The 21435-nt window shown below is 38.6% G+C and overlaps 1 protein-coding gene across 2 annotated transcripts; it reads right to left on the bottom strand.

The window, feature by feature from the left end:
• Window positions 1-73: 73 nt before the first annotated feature.
• CIRSR (corepressor of RBPJ and splicing regulator) lies at window positions 74-21406 on the bottom strand. Of its 2 annotated transcripts, XM_080347143.1 has the most exons (10): window positions 21257-21406; window positions 20187-20281; window positions 19580-19653; window positions 18414-18427; window positions 18271-18326; window positions 17869-17917; window positions 17545-17662; window positions 4111-4217; window positions 2605-2687; window positions 74-927 (listed from the first exon to the last, which is right to left on the bottom strand). In XM_080347143.1, exons 1-10 carry the CDS (start codon window positions 21326-21328, stop codon window positions 189-191), a joined length of 1407 nt encoding a protein of 468 aa, XP_080203269.1. In that variant the 5' UTR covers window positions 21329-21406; the 3' UTR covers window positions 74-188. The 2 variants fall into 2 exon arrangements, with proteins under 2 accessions (XP_080203269.1, XP_080203270.1); XM_080347144.1 differs by lacking the exon at window positions 18414-18427 and having other exon boundaries at window positions 21257-21301.
• Window positions 21407-21435: the final 29 nt, after the last annotated feature.

Genomic DNA, 21435 nt, shown 5'->3' with positions numbered 1-21435 from the left:
TTATACAGTAAGAAAAATATCATAACATTTATACCTAATTTACAAATATTCCAACATTATAGAAATTATGCTGTTGACTATATGCTAGTTACAGGGACTGGAAAATGAACAGCAACATGTAATTGAGCCCTTGTTAAAGGTATTCATCAAAAAATGGGAGACATTCTTGTTTGCACCTGTCCCCTACACTATCTGTTTTTTTTCCTCTCTCTGCTTCTGCTTCTACTGCGTCTGCTCCTGTCTCTGTGTTCCACTTTGCCGCACTTGTCCCCATACCTCTCTCTACATTTTTTCTTCTCTCTGTGCACATCTGTGCTGGGGCTCCTGGTTTCATTTTTCCTGTGCCGCTCTTCACCAGGGCTTTGACTTGGACTTTTTCGTATTTGCCTTTGCCTGGAACTGCTGTGACTTGTGCAAGGGCTTCTTCTGCTCCCCTCATCCACGCTTTGGCTTCTACCATCCCTCTCCTTTCTCTCAGTCTCTCTCTTGTTGCTGCTGTGGCATCTGCTTTTGGACTTACTTTCCCCCTCACGGGAGCTCCGTTGGTTGTTCTCTGCAGAACTATCTTGCTTTAAAAGTCTGTACTTCTCCCCATCTCTGTCCTTGTTACCGTGACTACTGGAGAGATTTTCAGAAACTTTTTCCTTCCTGGTCTTTGCTTTTCCTTCTGAATCGCTGCTGCTGCTGCTGCTGCTGCTAGCCTCTGAAATCTTGTCTTTTTTCCTTTTCTTAGAATACATCTTCTTTTGTGCTGCTTTATCTCTGCTGTCAGTCTCACTCTCACTGCTGCTTCCTGAAGTCTCGCTGGAGGATGAGGAAGAGGATCTCGTCTTATGTTTCTTGTGTTTACTTTTGCTTTTTTTCTTTCGCTGCTTTTTCTTCTTTCTGTCTTTCTTTTTATTTTTCTTCTCCAGACGGTCCAACTTCCTTTTATTTTCAAAATAGAAGAGTAGCGCAATCAGATGTGTTAAGATATTCTCAATTACATAGTCACCGTCTCTTAAAAAGTTCACTACATCTGATGACCTACACAGTAAATACACTATTCGCCATAAAAACACGTTGAATTCCTCTCCTCTTTCAGCAAAGTATTATTTTTAAACTTCTAACTGACATTGACCACAGTGAGAATCCTCGTGTAATCCACTGCTGCTCCCTCAAAACAGAAGGAATATGATTTTTATTTATTTCATTTTTAAAAAGGTAAGTAAGATATATCAATTTTGGCCTTGTAGTTAGGAATAAATACATTCAGTACTGTATTTTTTTCCTTGTCAGCCTGCTCTGGAGAATTTGGAAAATTGCTGCTTTTGTTTGTGCATTTTTATGAGATTTGGAAAATGAAAAAAAAATCAATTAGCATTTACTTCCTATTAGTGATGGAAACTGAGACTATAAAGTCTGTATCTCTGAGTTCTTCAGGCAAATAATATGGATATTTTCAATAACTTCTGTCACAACTAGAAATTTACATTTTCTAGTCATACACATGCATTCACTGCTATTTGACTACTTTCACCTAGTTTTTATTTTGCTTTCTCTGGTTATTCTTCTCAAAAAATCAGGGACTGAATAGTGAAACTACTTTCAATGTATGAAAAAAAAAATCCCTTTAGACTGGTAAAATCTAAAAGACCCAAGTATTTACTAAACTTCAGCTTTCAAAATATAAAGTATCATAATTTCATTGTGTCGGGCCAGCAGTTCAAACAAAATACTGCTGTAAAGTACTCAAACTACATACGTATTCCTTACTTAAAAGGAACATAAAATACACCAACCATTTTCAGAGAATGCTTTATTATATATGCTAGTACTATATGTATGTACCTTACTCATGTGCTTGCTTAGCCCTCTACCTTTCTCCCCTCCTCGCACTCCCCCATATAGAGAACATGTTTTAAGCTAAAAGGCTGTTTTAACTAGTGATACCTGTGTGGGACCTACCAGGCAGTTATTTCAAGACAATATTTGCAAATTAACAGAGCAAAAGCAAAAAAAAAAAAGTCACCTGACATATGAAATCAGTAGGACATAAGGAGAGACTGAAAACCTCCTTAACTGTTTATTAGAGCTCCAAAACCTTAGGGAGGTCCCTCTGTGGGGCAGGAAACTGCAATCCCTGCTCTGAGGGCAGTGTGGGGCTGGGCCGGCCTCGGCTCTGGGCTGCAATGTCACAGTTCGTTTAGCCCCACGGGAAAAGATAACAAACTTTGCCAAGTTGTAAACCACTACACAAGAGCATAGAATTTTTAATCCTGGAAGATGCTGTAAATGACAGAGGCAAAATAATATTTTGAAATAGCAACTGACAGCATCTTCAGTGAGGCAATTATTGTTATTTCAGCATCCCAGTTAAATTGGAAACGAGCCCCAGTGCGAAGGCATCACAACTAGATTAGAACAGCCAGATTAAAACAAAACAACCAGATGAAAAACCCATGCTGCATAATGCCATTTGTGGTCAAGTGTATGTTAAACTAAGCTGATTTCCTTCTGTACTGATGGTGCTAAATTCTTCACTGGCATAAAAGAGTCAGAGGGACCACCATGGAAACAGAACTACTGGTGATACAGATCTGCTCCACTAGGTACCACACTTACCTTAGAAGTTTCTGTTTCTGTTTGGTTGACAGTGACTTTAAAAATTCAACTTCTGGATCATCATCTTCACTTGCAACAAATTCCTAGGAAGGTAAGACATTAAGTTCTTATATATAAAAATGATCTCTTAATTCAGATTTCTGTATTAAAAGCGATACTTCTATGTACCTTGTTTTTGCAGAGGCACAAATGTATTTGTATTACTAAGTCAGCTTAAGACTCTTTGGAAAGAGTGCTAAACTCGCTACAAAGTGAACCCCCCCCATTCTGTCTCAAAGCTGAGTAGGTGTTATAATATGGGGGTTATACAACAGGAGTTATTAGTAACATGAAAAAATCACTGCTAGGGAAAGAAACATTTATGAAGTAGTTAATAAAAATGAGCCAATTTTGGAGCCCACATGATTCCCCACGATAAGTCACTCCATTGTTATCATGCTTGGATGAATAGGTAAGACGCTAGTCCTGCTCGAACCCAGAGTAATTTAAGCAAATTACTTCTCTGTCTCGGTTTAGTCATTAGGAAAACGGGTATTAACACATCTACCTCACTGTTGTGTTATTAGTCTTTAAATGTTCATAAAGTGTTCTAGCAATGCAAAATACGGTAATCATATAATCTACATACAGTAACGCAATCAGCAAAGCACAGCTACTTTGAAAACCCTGAATTCTTCAAATTACGTGCATCTGGTACACTACATTTCTCCATGATGTTTTTAATTTTAGCCGCACTCAGGAGGGGAAAGATGAAATGAAGATTAAAAAGAGAAACCACACCACACCTGACATAAATCAAACATACTGATATCACTATGATTCATTTAACAGTGTCCATGTGCTATATTTTTCTGGGGTACACAGCTTTTTTAAATGCAAAGGTACATCCATCTGTGGAGAGACAATGAATTGTTGATTTACTCAAGCCCAGCTGAGGGCTGGTCTTGAAAAACCCTCTTTACTCATGGTTTGACTATCCTGCCACGTGAACAATGCTTGTTTCGTGGTGGCTCACTCCAGGAGTGCATATGAATTTTTCACTTTACATTTTTGTTAAAGCACCTCAATGGGAAATTTACCCTCTGCAGCCTAAGTAAAGACAATTAAGCATGTTCACTCCCAGAAATAATAAATGTAACAATAGTCAATCAAGTTAAAAAATCTTCAGACAGCATTCCCGGCAGTAATTATTTGCACATACTTCCTCAGACTTTATCAGAAATATGTGGCAAAACCCCTAACCACCCTCCTTCAGAAAAACTCAATTTCTAGTCACCCAGAGGAGAGATTTAATGTATTACAAGTGGTTTTAAAAGAAGCAATTTATGATTCACCATTCTGGGTAAAACAAAGCTGGAAAACAGTAAGGTTTTGGACATTTTTGTACTGGTATAGCTATTCAGCTTTCCTATGGATATGCATATTTGAAAACATTAAGTAGCAATTCACAAGCAATCACATTTAGATTTACAGACATTTTCAGCTTACTGGTAAAAAGATCATTACCTGTGATGGATCATTTGCGGTCAAGTTTCTCCCCAGCACATTTTGTTTCAGTGCAAACCCACTGTTTCTCATCTCCGCTATTAGCTCCGAGGGGTGCATTGATGGCCCTGTTCACAAAAATCACAGTTTGAATGTATCATTTATATCTCTCTACCTTTTTTGGACTCCACAGTAGGAATTCAGTTGAAGCTTTGTTAAGTAAAATCATAGCTAAATCAACTCAATAATCTTCTGCTGAGCAAATAATCAGATATGATTTTCTAAAACAGCAGTCTGGAGATTCAGAATAGAAAATAATTGCATTTTTCTTTAAGTACAAGGGGATTCTCTTATGTAACTTTGTCATGTTGAAAACAATATATTTAGGTAAGTCTAGTAATATATTTTTATTATAGTAAAAAAGAAGAGGAAATCTAAAGAAAGGATATTAAATACAACTTTTAGGTGCCTGCTCTCCTCTACAACATGGGGGAAATGCACTTCTAATATGTCATTAATAAGGCATTTTTCATAGTGACAAAAATTTTTGAACTTAGAGGTAGAAAGTAGCCACTATTAGAAAGTCCATATACATATGGAAAATAAATAAATGAAAAATTTATATCTATCCTTACTTATTCTAGCGACCCCCAAATATGCCGGGTCTCTAGGCTGTTATCTCCTTGGAGTTTTCTGGTTTACCAGCTTAAATAATACAGTACATATTGCATTAGAGTAGGTGTTTGGGATTAGGCACGTGCTACCTCTCTTTGCAAATATCTAACAAGGAGGAAAATACAGGGTGTTTTTTCAGTTATTCAGAGTTGGCTGCATAATTTATAAACCCTGTAACTTATTATTATTTTGCTTTAACTGAACACCTGTGCTCATCAAAACCTCATGTACTTGTCTGATGAGGTACTTTTTCGTCACCCTGAACATACACTCTTTTGTTAGGTCACTCGCAGTGGATTTCCTCACCAGTTCATTCACTCTGCTTACTGTCATGGGTAAGGTAAATCTAAATGAGCAGCACTGCAAAACAGAGCATGGAGCATGCAAGTACTATTACTTCAGCAAACTAATTGTAAATTATAATATTAACTAGTCTTATAAAACACACTGATCCTGTTTTGTGGATTTAATAGTTTCTTAGTTGTGGAGATGGACAAAACTCACACATTTTTACAACTGAAATGTATGGAAAGGGAGAGTTTTACTATAGAAAATACATAGACAGTAAAACAGCACTTTCTCAAAAATATGTCAACTTTATCTTTTGTATAATACACTGCTTGCAGAAACAGGCCCATGTGTAAAACAGGAAGGAAGAACTTGTACTACTGACTTTCTTTTCACTAGCTCCTTATTTTTGCCAGGCAAAAGATTTTTCTAATGAGATACCTTTTCGTCTTAGTTGAATTTAGATTTTTATTAGGTAGGAGGTTATTTCTCCCTGCCTATATTTTACCAGAAGTGTTTTTTCTTTTTACATGTTACAGTGTAATTGTAAGCTCACTGACAGTTAATAAATGTATATAGGCTCCAGTGTCTACGTTTTTGCTTATTTCAAATTTAAAACCACGCCTTGCTTGCTCAAATCTACTCTGGCTGGAACAGAAACCAACACTAGACAGAAACCCAACAACAGAATTTGATATCAGCTCATGTCTTGATTTGAAAAGGCCACGTAAACCAGCCATACAATTCAGTCAAATACTAAACCAAAACCAAGCCCAGCACAAGGAAGCTGAATAGAGACAAAGTGTAGAGTCATGAAGGAAGATTTCACCATCCCAAAGAAACCAAACCATTTGCCCAGACTGAAACCTGAAATCCCCCTGTTATTCAAAGGCAGTAAGAACCACTGCCTAACAAAGTAACCTAACCAATGTGCCAGCTCTCACCCCTTTGGTGCCTCAGCATTGTACCATCTTGATGTGTACTGGATACCTCATCATTCTCATTAGCACCATTAGATAAACAGAGGAATACAACCTGTCCAAATCTATACAGGATTTGCAAAACAGCTAAGACAGAAGCCCTCACTCTGTGGTTCTATGCAAGGACTGCTGGCAGAATGGAGACCAGAGAGGCATGAACTCATATCAGCTTTCAAAAGCACAGTTCAAAATTATTTTATAGAAGCAAACCTTTCAGACATTCTTTGTGCACAACACTGCAAAGAGGTAAGCAAAATTATATTCTCTTTTACACAAAAAGTTTACAATGAATGCACAGTGCTATTGATTTTTGCGCATCTGTGCCCAGTGGCCGCCAGCTGTGCTGCAAGGCACACATTCCCCCAAGTGAACAGGGCCTGTCGGAGCGGCTGCTCCAGCTGGGATCCAACACACAACTGCAGGGAAACTTCTGAGTTAGAGGTGAAATCAGCACTAAGTTTAAAAAATAAAAACACAGGTTAGAAGGAAAGTAAGCCAGGCTAAAAATAAATCTGAGTTCAGTTTCCTTGCTTATTAATCAACACCAAGGAGACATTCACAGCTCCATCTACAATATTTTAGCCACAACATAGTATTATAATTACCATGACAAGGACAGTTAACAAATCACTGTTATTCCTATTTTGTGGATGTATACAAGTTACATCAAATGTACCTATAGAACCTTGAGACTAAAGTGGTTTAGGAAACAAATTATTCCTGGTTTGGTTTCCCTTTAATTGTGGTGAGGGAAACAGTAGTTTAGGTTCAGCCTAGCTTGTGAGGAGATGCAAGAGTCTCCGTGCAGCTTTACTACGGACATTATTTTTATTGTAACTAAAGGCTTTAAAAAAGACTAGAAAATGAGATTCAGAAAATAAATCAACCCCAAAAATGAAAGTATAAGCAAAACACAGTCCTATTTCACCCCCTCTCTGTGTGCAGACCCTAGCCAGGCAGGACACAAGCACGCTGTCACTAGGGTTGATTGCGAAGGGCTCTCTTGCAGCCTGGGATCTTTGCAGTTTAAAAACATTAACATTTTTGAGAGGCTGACACAGGTCAACCTCCTCACACTTTTTTATCTGAACTGCTGATGCCACTGAACTTCTCAGTTGTGCTGCCTGATGACAGCACAAGGGCAGTACTACCTTTGCTTAAGTAGCAATGCTGGACCACAGCAGGGAGAAAACACCACCTGATCTGGGAAGTCTAAAGAGACTCTATTCTACTTGGTTACAAGTACAAGTTCAATTAAGACATTATATCTGACCATGGCTGAACAACTTAACAGCAAACCTCTATTACTATGTACTTTCTGCAACACAACAAGAATCAAGAAAAATAAATATTCTTGTAATTAAATTCCTTTGCTTGGAATCAAATGCTTGGTGACATTCTTTTCCCATCCATGCCTCAACATACTGCTTTCAATTTATACTTTAATGATTTTGACAAGCAGATCTGATTTTCTTTGAAATATCAGTGACAGCTTGAGGTCTTCCAGGATTCCTGGGCACAGCTATTTCGTGTGACAGCACTGAGGGCTGTGACATGCTTCTTTTGGGGCTGTTTCTTCACAGAACCTTAAAAGATGTAGATGCCTAAATGTGTGAGCAAACCATCACATTCCCATTTCCACACTACAAAATTAAGCAGAGGATTTCTCCTGGCTAATACAAATGAGGAAGACAAAAACTGTAAAAGAAATCCCCAAACAGTGAACCTCACTTAACAGAGGTTTGAAAAACTCAACTTCTCAGAAGTGTCCTTGGCTTCCTTATTTAGGAGCTAAAATTTAACTCTTGGCCTGGCCAGTACACCAGCTGGCAGAGGGGCCTCTGCCTCTGTTTGGTGTGAACCGACGGTGGAGTCCTGCTCGTTGGAGGTGTGACTGTGCCCCGTGTGATCAAACTTGGTTTGCCTGGTAAGCCAAAGAGATTAATGTTTTCAACCTGTCTTTCGGTTACGACTACAGTTGGGTCATCACCTTCCAAGATCCTCAGACAAAAAGACAAAGTATCCCTGACAGCCATAGATCTTCATCTGGTTAAGTTCCAATTAAGTAATAAACTGCAAAATCGATGGTAAGATTGAGTTGAGAGGCTCTCAATTGGCTAAACTCTTGGTAACTAGCTAAGTATTCATCAACTTGCAAAAACTCACTCCTACATTAGGCACAGAAAAATACTTGTGTACTCTGAAAACAAATGTCCTCACATATGCATTTCTTCTGGACTTGTGAGACGGCCCATGAAGAAGGTTCCTGCGTGATCTCATGCAGGTGCAAACATCCAGAGATGGCATCATGCCGTGAGCTGACAGAACGTTAGATATAGGAATCCTGTAAAAATAGCTGATCGCTACGACTCCTAACAACTAGTCTCTCAGAATTCACCCATCAGCAAACTAAAAATAAGTTCAAAGTTACAACGTTGCATCATCTGCTTCTTATTCTTCCCGAAACAAGTCAAATACAGTACCTTGCTATTTTTGAATATGACTGTCAAGCTTATTTTCTGGAATTTACATTTTGATAAGGAAAAAAAAAGAAAGAAAAAGCTTTAAAACTTTTCCAGATGACACTAGTTTTAAACTAAAACATTTATCTACTTTAAAATTAATTCATAGTCTCAGAAAATCTTTTTATCACATAGTGGAATTAATTGCATGCTGATATCATACTTATTTTTGTGCCTTAAGACAACTGACAAATTGTTAAGTTTTCTACAGCTAAAGGTACTTAAAATTATATTAAAGGCTTGCACAAAAGAGGCTCCATAGCTAAAGACCCACCAAAGGATTTATACAATATTTTTTAATGGTCTTTATAATTGTCAAGAAATAGTGCTGTCAAGCAAATAGACTACAGTTTCTTCCTGCTTCTTACTTCCCACAGAAGTTCTTGCTGCATTAATTTTCTCTATTATCTTCTGTTTAAAATACTATTTAAGGAAAAAATCCAGATAGCTCAGTTGACTCAAAGAGCTGGGGCACAAAATCTGGAAACTCAAACACTTCAATGAAGTGTGAAAAGGAGGATTGTAGTCTTCACAAAGTATAACCCGAGTGCAACCTTAGCTTGACAGCTGTTGGTTCATCTTTATAACATTCCTACAATTAAATAAACAGAGAAGCTGTAAACAGAACTTTCCTGAAGCCTACATGAGCATCAGTTACACTGGGCTGCAGAAGGATATCATACGAGGATTTCTACAACATATTGTCAATTTGGTTTTTTATAACAAAGAGCACACCAATTTCTTATCACACTTAACTGAGATCAATTTAACAGAATCAAGTCTGCTTCTATTAAACAACCAGGGGGGGAAATATAATTCTGGATTTCAATTACCTAAAACGCGCAGCTTTACAGAAAGCTCTCCTGCCCTGCATTACCACCCCCACTCCTGGCTCAGAAACAAGAGAAACCTATAGCTGCAATTCATTTTGATTCCGTCTTCTGCATCTCTTGAAGCTCCAAATGCAGAGTGTCTGTAAGGCTCTGCTGTTGCCAGACGTTTGCTCCATGAGGCAGGGGCACAGGACTCCTCTCAGAACAACGCTGGCTGTAACGCACCATCCCACGGGCATCCATCGAAACGCCTAAATCACTTTTTTCTAATTATCCCCTATTAGAGAACAGTATGCTCGAACCTCTTTTCATAACGACTGTGATTAAAGACCACTTTTTCTGCAACAGTTTCAGCGGCAGCGGGGACAAACCATAATGTTATGATTGCCACTATCACTAAAAATAGCAGTTTTACTTCTGTCTACTCATGATGCATGGCCTTGACAGTATCTGCTCAATTTATTGATAAAAGCTTTGACTCCAGTCACCAGTGCAGATGAGCAAACTGAATTATTCTCTGCATCAGTTAAGTTTCAAATGGATTTTTATTGTGGAATACATATGGAAAGCAAAGAGATGAGAAGCAGTAACAGCATAACCACCATTCCCACCTGTGGCAGTGGAGATTACAGAAAACAGCTGCACTTAGACAGTGGCTGCAGTTATGTATTGTTATGCAATTAAACAGACCACTCAAAAGTTACCGAAGAAGGCAGTAGATACTTCACAGTGTCACTGTGATCACAACTTTTTTACCTTTAACAAATGTTCATTTTGTGCATCATTAAAACAGATTATTTAGAATAGGGCTTTTCTAGAGCTTCCCCTTACTGAGAACACGTACTCGTGTGGAAGATGCACTCATTTTAAACTAAAAATATCACCATAATCAGACTTCTCCTGACTTGGTAACAGGGAGATAATTTACATGACCGTAAATGTAAATGAAGTACACTGGCATATCTGCTACCAATTTGTCAGTATACATCACACTCAGTACATTCCACTCTACCAAGTTTAAAAATTTATTTACGAATTAAAGACAAGATACTTCCAAGGCTTATCCTTTATTACTACATATTTTTGTTAACAAAGTAGGCCTAAAGCATATTGTCTTCATTCTGTCTCATATGCACCTTGGACAACATGAAGCCATAACTCTTCCAACTTGAAACTCGATTTTCTATGTAACAGTGAAACTACGGCTATGCTGTGCTCTTGAAAAAGAAGTAAATACTCCAGGGAGTATGCAAAGAGCTCTTTCACATTAAGTAGGTCTGAGAAAGGCATTCTGCTGGTGGGTTTTAGTTTAGCACACAAGCACATGAAGGACAAATATATTCTGAATTCAGAATGCTGCCTTTTCTGGGTGGCAGCAAAGGCATAACATGATACACGGCTTCTTAAGTTTTGCTTTAAAAGAGAAATTAACTTTGAAATCAGCACAGACAGTTTTGCTAATACATCCACATGCTTTTTTGGTGCTTTCCACAGAGTTTCATGTGGTTGGTTTTTCATTTGTTTGTTTTTCATATGGCTTAAAAGGAAAATGGAAAAAATTTACAGACTGAGCCTAAACACACCGTATCATTTCCGCTCTTTCACTGCAATTGTGACACAGCTAAGAGTAGACATGTATCTGAAGGGCAAAAAGCTACTATCAAAATTCCGTGATCATGATCCCAGTCATGAATAACACAGTACATTCATGCTGCCTCCACTGATTCAGAATTGATCATTTTTTACTGATAATTTTTCCACTATTTCAGAGACGATCGCATTCAGACCAGATTTGGACTTGAAAGCAACTGCTGCAATTGCTATTGAGAGAAATAAATGAACAAAAAACCCCAAACCTCTGGCTTTTAATTAGCTCTTCTCCAGAGGGTCTGCAGTTTAACTGAACTGACCACTTTAGCACAAAATCCCACCATAATTTGCCATGCTTTTGTCATAGGGCATTTCAGAAAATCCTGAGTTTCGTTTTTACTTTTCTATTTTTTGAGTAGTAAAACCCATTTTACATTATCAAACTGCTATAGGAATACATATTTATTGCTCAAGTGCAAGCAGAAGATTTCTAATAGAGATTTTATGCATTCACACCAAATGCAGAGGCTTCCAAAATGTAAATGGAGGATTATTCTAAAATGTGAATTCTTAAACTATGTGAAGATTTAGTTAAGGTTCCTACTGTTCACAATCAAAGGTCTCAGCTGCAGATCACAAAGGAAGGTTTCATACACTGTATGTTTCTACAGATGACCGTTTATACAAATATTCATAGTTAACATAGTAAAATACCTTTTATTTGTTATTATAGAGTCAAGAGAACACTTAAGTCAATTCCTGCATTCCTGATAAAATGCAGATTTTTATCTGTTGAGAAACAAAAAAGCACCATTTGTCACTGAAAAAATGCAGAGAGATATAGGCACAATATAACACAGACAGATTTCCTTTTTTGCTGTCTCCATATGACTGATAATCTTAATGATTCCTATGGAAAGGAATTTCACCCAAAAGCTAAAATATCTGTTGAACACACTAAGTGACAGACTGATGGAAACCATGACCACAGTTAATTTAGGGGCAGTCAGGCTATGAAAGGAGAGCGCACAAACTCTAGGAGCCGATAACGAGTTTGTAGAATGCTGCATCTGCACAGACATAACTAGAGTTTATCTTCGTAGACCATAAGACACTAGAAACATACACATGTTGCTCAATTACATTTTTACCATTATTTGGCTGAGTTTTCCACAACATGCTTATCACTTTACGGTACTCTCTCTTCTTGGTTATTTCATTGGACAGATCACACATGGAGCCAGCTGGCTGTAAAACACTCGGAGTATTCCATAGTTGAAAAGGATGCCCAGCACCCTCTGGGCTCATGTTTCATAGGCCAAGAGCATAAGAACCTTTTTTATCCTTAGCACCCCATTTCTCCTAACTACATCATTCATAAAATTACTGCCCCATTTGACACACGAGTCTTATTTCATAAGATAGTAATACCTTCCTTCGCAAGAAAGTAATAGACTCCTAGCAGGTTATTTGTTCTAAAAAAACATACGATAAAAGTTGCAAGTGTTTAAGCTTTCACAGCTTTATAGAAATTCTTCCCCCCGACTCCCACCCCTCATTGAACAACATAGATCACCTGCAGGAAGGAAAAGAAAAAAAAAGAAGTTGCAGGCAATTCTGAAGTGAAATAATAGTATTACTTCCAAACATTCTGCACAGAAAACCTACCAGTCTCTGTTCTAATAGAGTCAAAGGCTTTTCAGGCTTCAAAAAGAAAAAGTACTGAAAACCACAAAAATCCACAGATGCTGCTGGTTAGTGATAAAAAAGGGTTGTAAAAACAGGCAAACTTTTAGATGCTAGTGACCTGTTTTTTTGTTGGTATATATTACATATTTTATACATGCATATATACACAGTGGCACATAAAGTCAGAACCACAACTGTTATTTTCATCTTGTCTGGACTTTGAAAGTTAGGATTTTATCAGTAAAAAACCCTGTAAATCAGTTTAGCCCAAAGAACCATTTTGATTGCCTAATTTAGCTTGGTAAAGGAGAAGTAAATCTTATAAGTTGGTCTCTGTAAGCCTCACAGCTGGAACATTCTAACACTACTTTGCAGTTTCCAGTGATCAAAGTAAGTTACTTTCTATCTACAACTAAGAATTTCATAATGGAAATAATGCAACACCAGGGGGTGCAGTTATCATGAAATAATTACACTCCTGGGAGATTACAGACAAGGCTGTACCCCAGGGGTGTGATTATCCCATGATAACCACATCCACTGAAATTGCCTTATTGCAAAAATAATCTCTATTCACCAGTGAGATATTATTCAATAGGCGCTTTTTTAATGGTAAGATTATTATTTTTTTTTGTATGAATTACCAGCTAGATTAGTAAAACGGTCCCAGAAGCAAAATAACCAAGCCACCGTGCCTAAGTTAAGGTACCGATCGTAATTATTTTTGTTTGCTGGAGCACTGCTGTGCATGTCAGCTCCCGAAAGCCAGCAGCATCTCCTCACAGCACACAGCTCTGTGCCACAGACAAGCGTTCGCCCCGCGGCAGCTCCACTGGCGTCAACTGAAGTCCGTGACTGGTCTTTGCACACAAGGCATTCAATACCAAACCCAAAACAGCAATTGCCAATCAGTTTATGAGCAAAGAGGAAGATTACAATGCAGTCTTATAATAAGATTCAAAGACAAGTATCCTTCTGCTGAAATAAGAGAATCACAGCTTATAGAATTTATGGGAAAGAAAAAGCCTATACTGGTGGTTATTCTATGATGTGAAAAAACAGGTACACAGATGATCAATAGCTCTTCTTTTTCCTCACAGAGAAACTGAGCAATAACTTTAGATAATGCAACTACATCAGACATACGAGTCTAATTCATTTTAATTCAAGCATTTCCTCTGAGGTTGAAATAATAGTCTGAACCCAAATAAGACATGTTGTTTTGCTCCCTTTCTGAAGAAGGAAAATATTAGAACAAAACACAAACTGAACTTCTATGAAGTGCTCTTGAGTATTTTCTTTGTGTGTTGAGATACATGATTTATATAGTGTCAAAAGAAACAATAGTGACAACTAAAAATCAAGTGTGTAGTTCTCAAATATCTGAAGAATAAAGGATTTTTTTCACCACCTTCTAATAGCTGACTACTCTGGAAAACTTCTGTCAGCAAAATATCACAAAATGCTGAAATGCAACACCTTTACTCTTTGGTGGAATACAATAGAAAGCACTAATTTACTGTTCTGTTTATGTGCTATTTCTTTCCTTTTTGCATCACCTACTCCTTTGCATAAAACAGTTTCTGCATTACTTAAACTTTTTTATTCAAATAAGGAGTCTAGAGCCTACTGAAACTCACTGACCTGGGTATTTTATAAATATGTACATACACATCTGCCTGGGCTTTTATTAAATGGAAGTCACCATTCAACTACAACATTTGTAGGCTCGGTTTTTTGAGGAAGAAAGGGAAGAGTGGGGAAAGGCTGTTCATGCTGGTTTTAACTCAATAATGTGGTTATCCTAATACAACGATTTTTTTATACTAATTTTCTGTCGAAAGCTTCTGACCAAAGGGAAAGATAAAAACGTCCCTCCAATTAGGTGAATGCCCATCCTTTATACATGCATAAAAATTCAGTAGTAATACTGTGGCTACCACTGTTTGTAGTTAATTTTCTTCGCAGTAGCTTGTAGGATGCTATGTTTTGCATTTGTGACTGAAATGTGTTGATAACACAGGGACTTTTGAGTTACTGCTGAGCAGTGCTTACACAGAATCAAGACATTTTCTGCTTCTCACACTGTCCTACCTGTGAGTAGCTTTTGGGTGCACAAGCAGCTGGGAGGGACACAGCTGGACAGCTGACCCCAGGGACATCTCATACCATAAGACGTCATGCTCAGTATGTAAAGCTGGAGGCAGCAGGAAGAAGTTGGCACATTCAGAGTGATGGGGTTTGCCCTCCCAAGTAACCATTACGTGTGATGGAGCCCCACTGTTCTGGGGATGGCTGAACACCTCTCTGCCAGTGGGAAGTAGTGAATGAATCCCTTGCTTTGCTTTGCTTGCACATGCAGCTTTTGCTTTACTTATTAAACCATCTTTATGTCGATCCATGAGTTTTCTCACTTTCACACTTCCGATTTGCTCCCACTGGCGGGGAGTGAGCAAGTGGCTGAGCTGCCTACCTGGGCTAAACCACCCTGTTCCCTTTTCAGGGGGCATTGATCAGAACATGATAGAATTTGCCTTTTTAGTGCTGCAGTGTCTTGTTGGGAAACATAAAAACACTGTTTTACCCTCAGCATAGGTTAATCTAACAGAGCTAACTGCAGATCTGTAGCACTGTAACAACTGGATAGAACTCTTAGTAACACCACGGTAATTACTTACTCCCATCCCAGACAACACAGTGTTTAGTTTTAAAAACCATGAGTTTTATCAAAACACGTGGTGTAAGCTTTAACATGCCTCAGAATGAATAATGAGTCTTAAAAGAATCAGTGAATTCAATAACTCATGTTCTCATTTAGCTGTAATGTTTCATCTACATACATGGTATTTCCAGAAGTCACAGGAGAGTAATTTAGCTTGTTATTACATCAGATGAAGTTTTAGAAAAGTTGATTAAAGGATTGTATTCCTGGGGTTAGGAAAAGCAGACAACCTTTTATCTGATGATCTAATTACTGATATTACCACTTCCTAAAAGCCTCATATCCACTATTAAATCAAGAACTTAAAATTGTTTTAAACTTTACCTACAGCGTTTTTACACATAGTTTCCCTGAAAGAGAAAGCAGCAGTATCATTACAGCTGACTATTCAAATTCAAGAACAGTGTCTTACAAATTATATATACAAACCCTGATCTGTCATCCACCTCTACTCCTTGAAATCCTTCCTCAGACTATAAAAAAGTCTCTGCTCAGCACAGCACTGTCTTCTAAGTTCCACAGTTAAAAATGAGATGGCATTGGCACAGTCCGAGAACATTTAAGTAGTTTTGCAGCACTTTCCTTCACACAAAATTCACTGTATGTGCTAAATCCCTCTCTTTAGGCTTAGAATGACTGATTGGAAAGCAACCCAGAGAACCTCTCCCTGAGCACAAAACACCCACCAGAGTCAAACGCTGCCTACATGTAGACAGTCAGCTCAGCCAGGGTTGAAGCAAGCAGTTAGTCTTGTATGGACACTGCAAAGTGTCTGTATTGCACTGTTATGAAAAACAAGGAGTTCATTTTCAAGTTTGTGCAAGCAGGTACAAATACTTTCCACCTTCCCAGCCAAGCACTCTTAAAATTTACCCTCAGCATTTGAACTCAGAAGTAGGGGATGGGGAATTAAAAAATAAAAGTGAGTTCTGCAGTGCAAAAGCACATCTCGTGTAAGAGCTGCACAATATAATTCTACCACCACCACCACACTCCAAGCAAAGTTTCTAAGGTAAGAAGGAGGCAAGAAAATTATGTAGTGTTATAACCTACTGAAAATAAAGGCTGACAATGTCAAGTACAGGACGGCTAATGTAATGGTATAATCATCAGACAGCGCCTAAAAGCAGAGATGTGTAAGGGGCACTATTTCCTTTAACTTAAGCCTTCCAGGCCTCATCTCAAAGACATATCTAGGTGATCTCATTCTGAAAAGCAAGATTGTTGGTAGGCTAAATATGTAAATATGTAAAAAACCCTAAGAGCTACTGCATAAAATAAATAACCTGAGGAAAAACAGAAGAAAACCATATGTTCTCACATGTGCCATTGTAATGGTATCCCCGCAAAACGGAATACATGACACAGCGCAGGATCTTAAAGTGCAGCACAGCAAGTCTGACTCTCACCACGCTTTTCTTTGAGGTACCACTATTTTAAGAATATTAGAAGTGTTATAAACTTAGGTCAACTTATAGAAAACAAAGTATTGTAGGAAAAATTATCCAATTGGAGTGCTTATATCAATTTCTTTAAACCTCATCTAACACTAAATGCTGTGTGACTCCAAGTAACAGGAAAGCTGATAGAGGAAAACAATTGTAGTTCAGGAAGCAACAAGAAAACAGTTGAAAAGAAACCAGGCATTTGGGAATCTAGGCTTCAGTTACTTGTTCACTTATGCAATTACATATATCAGAAAACCTTTTTCCAAGTGATTAACGAAGGTATACTGAAATATTCCAGCTCTTCCAAGCAGTTTGCCTGAATCTGAACTGGGACAGGCTTTGACAACCCATTACTCTTTTGGGGGGATGGGTGTGTGTGTGACACAAATATTGTCATTGTAATATAAACAGATTGTCATTTTGGTATAAAAAAAATTTCATTGCAGCTTCTTAATTTTTGCCACAGATACAATCAAAGCAACAGTTATTATGGACCTTTTTTTAAAATGTGTTATTAATGAGAAAATTAGGTCCCCATCATTTGAAATAATTAATTTGAAATTGTGGAGCCTACATTTGGCATAACGAAGCGTTTTTCCTATTTTATCAGCTCTTTGAAATAAGATAAACTTAAACCTTCTAAAATTAAATCTGATTAGTTCCTCCAAGATTCCTAACCAGCACCATTAAAAGACAATCACTGCCTACCTGAACCATCACTGGAGACTGAACTTGCGTTAATTCCAGAAAGGCCAAATAAAGGGCATTCTCGATCAGTGTTTACATGACCCCACTTGTGGCATTTAATACATCTCACATTCCGCACCTAAAAGGGGGAAAAAATTGACGTAATGTAGTTAACAATACATCTTAGCATTTCCAGAAATGTCTGTGTTATTTGGCACAAGAGAAGCTTTTAAACTCACTGAGAAACAGATGATAAGATTAAGAGAGTCCGTGTAAATGTTCTGCAGTTAGATAATATTTGAAATATACCAAAGATATCCACAGAGTCAAATTTATGTAACTTGCCTGGATACCAAAGGGCTGATCTCTGATGTTCATATCATCCTTAGCATATCTGTTACACAAAGAAAAAAATACTCAGTTAATTGTTTTTTTAAACTATCATATACAAAATTACCTTTTACTATTAAGTGTGTGTCCATTTCAGAGATATACTTCTGACAAACACTAGTTTTAATGTGTTTTCAAATATGGATGCAAAATTCAAACAAAAACTAAGCTGATCAAAGAAATAGTTCCAGGTTTACAGGTTTTACTAATTAACTGCCAGGACATGATGAGATTACACAAGTGACCTACTCAAAAATTAAACAAGGGAAGGAAAAAACAGGGGGGTATGTGGATGGAAGGATATGAAAGCTAAGTAACCAAAAAAAAATTAACTCAGATAAAATCCAGACATCTTACTTTTCTCGAGGGGCAACTTTTTGCCATTCAAATTTGTATTCAGTTTCTCCTTCTTGCTATAAAACAGAAAACATGGGAAATTTAATTTTTTCAAATACATTTTAAATAAAAAGAAAACATAAAGAAATGATGTAATGAAATACCTCTTTAGTTTCCTCTTTGAATTTTCAGAAATCATGGAAAGAAAAGAAATGATACGTTAATTATACATGTAAAATGTAGCTGGCGTCTAAGCTGAAGGCAAAACATTTTACTGTTTATACTAATACAATAGGGCTAATACTCAGAAAGTTACTTTATTTAAATAGATTTCACTTATAAATGATCAGCCTCCAGTATACGGTTACAAAACCTGCAAAACCAGAACCATCTTATAAAACTATATTTTTTGCATTTGTACATGAAATCAAACTTAAACTTCTTTTTTTCAAAGGTAGCAACAACGCTTAATTTTAAAAATAGATCTTTTAGCAAAAATCACTACTTTAAAATTGCATTTAGTCTAAGCTTAACTTTAAGAGCTTTTAAAGTTGAATAACTGCAAAATTCGCTCTACAAGAATGAGCCCATTTCCAGGGGGTTTTGTGCAAATGGGAAAGATGCATCTTAAAGGGAACACACTACAGTAAATTTTCTTAGTTCTGCACTTACATTCAGATTTTGCTAAAATTAAGTGACTAAGTATCCACCAGGTACTTATTAACTTCTGTTTATGAATGTACTAAATACACCCATAGATTGACCCACCAGAGTCAGGTTAGCCCGCACTTTTGACTACAGATTCTCAGTATTTACTATTTATAAAGCTTCCATTAATTAACTTCTTGCTTTAGTATTTCCTATGCTTGACATGCACCAAGCTGAATTATGGGCAGAACTTTAAAGCAAAAGTGACCCTCTTATTTCTAAAAAGGAGAGTAGGCCAAAATACAGGTTAGTGTAGTCTGAGTCACTGCCTTGGTAGTGGCAGCCAACAGCTTTATAATTGGCTAAAGAAACATATTTGGTCACAGACAGAACCTCTACTGTTGCCTAGAAGGATATTTTATCTGTTTCTTCCCTTCACATTGAAATGTTGCTTAAAAGAACACAACCACTTTCAGTTTGAAAGAAATCAAAGTATTGTGAGATCAAAGTTATTACATACTATGTACCTCCACCTATTCCCACAGGAAGAACTAGGAATCATCCCTTCTAGTGTTACCTCACTGTGGACACATTATTTTAAAAGAAAATAAACTGTGCTTATTTCTTCAGAGTCTTTTTAGCTTTGCAGTACTGTCTGCTCACAACCAGGAAACCACAGTACCTTTCTTTGCTCCAGGTGGGGCCTCATACATGAAATTAAGACCATTCTTGACACGCTCATCACCCATAAGCAATCTAAATAAAAAGGACACAGTTTGGGGTGTTACACACCGAAGAGTCACATTGGTATTACTTACACACAAAAGAAAATAAACCTGCAGCAGGAAACTGTTATAGTAACTGGCAGGTTTTTTTTGTTAATTTGAATAACAAAAGTTGAGTATCAAAAAACCTGAGAGACCAGTCAACACTTTTGTATGCTACACTGTGTACCAAAAATCACACATTTCAATTACAACAACTGAAATGTAATTCTGTGTCCACTGAATTATAAAAGACAGATGTCTGTGTGAACCACACATACTTTTACACAACGTTATCTGCTGTTCTGTGTCACGTAACGTATTTTGAAATCAATTAGAAAGCACACAGAGGCTACTTTAAAGAGGTTCTTGTGAACTCTGCTTAATCAGATGCCAATTTATGAATTGTTGTCCTCTCCTTCTACTATGGTCAGTGGGAGACAGTATTTCAAGTCATAATGTTCTTCACTGCCGTGAAAACAGGACACAATAGGAAGAAGTGCGCAATATTACGCCAGTTCTCACCTGTTATCATAGGACTCCTGTTCTTTCAGATACTGTTGCATTAATTCTTCTTGTTTTTTCTTATCATATGATATTTTCTGTTCGGCCATCCATACCTAGTTAAAACAAGTAAGTTTCTACTTTAAACAAATCCAAAAACTACCGCAAAATGTACTAATGTATAAATGATTAACTGGCTTAATCTATTGAAAATATTCAACAAGGGGAAATTCCTATTCTAATCACATAAGATAAACTTATTTTTATCCAGTATTTCAACAAATGAACTTCACACAGGTGGTGATTTTGATAAGCTACACCTCAACGACATTTAAGAACTGAAAAGACACGGACAAGTTTAGTGATACGAAGGGAAGAGCAGGCTCAGGAAACACCCTGTGGTGCCGCTGCCTCCCCTGTACCCACACTGCCCCACCGGACCCCAGACCCCGGGCTCTCTCGGGAAGAGAGAGCGGGAACCGGGTCAAAGCAGGTGTCAAATATTGGGAAAACACGGGCACGTAGTGACAGGTGGGATCTTCTTGGACGTTGTGTGGTGTCTATTTATCCAGAGAGCCAGATGTTGAAAAGCTGGAGCCAGGAAAAGGTGAGAGTTCCACACACCTGTGAGCGAGTAACCCTGAAGCTTCAGGTATTTCTGAACTCCTTTTACCTGCCTCTTCTTTCCCCCGCGCCTCAGCCCCGAGGCCCCTCAGGCCGACATGCGCTGCTGTGCGGCTGCGGGGCCGGGAGCCCGCCCGGGACACCGCACCGCCCAGGACACCGCACCGCCTGGGACACCGCACCGCCCGGGACACCACCGCACCGCCTGGGACACCACCGCACCGCCCGGGACACACACCGCACCGCCCGGGACACACACCGCACCGCCCGGGACACCGCACCGCACCGCCCGGGACACACACCGCACCGCCCGGCCCTGCCCCAGCTCCCCGGGCTCCCCCGCTGCGCGGCGGGCGCGGCCTGACTGACCGGCCGGCCGAGGGGCCCGGCGACGCGACTCGACTCAGCCCAGCCCAGCCACCCGGCAAGGGCCGCAACGGCTCCGCCGCCGACCCAGCCCCCCTCACCTTCTTGATGTTGGACTTGGAGGCGGGGTGGAAGTCCTTCTTGCACATGAAGTTAGCGAACGACTTCCCCATGGCGGCGGCGGGGAGCGGGCCAGCGGCTGCCCGCACCGACAAGGGCCCTCAGCCGGTCGCCTCCGCCCGGCCTTCCGGGTCACAGGGCGGCCCTTCCTGCGGGGCGG

Source organism: Nesoenas mayeri (genome assembly GCF_963082525.1).
Source record: "Nesoenas mayeri genome assembly, chromosome: 6".
In the NCBI taxonomy this organism is placed as follows: domain Eukaryota; kingdom Metazoa; phylum Chordata; class Aves; order Columbiformes; family Columbidae; genus Nesoenas; species Nesoenas mayeri.
This window is presented reverse-complemented; position numbering and strand designations above follow the sequence as displayed.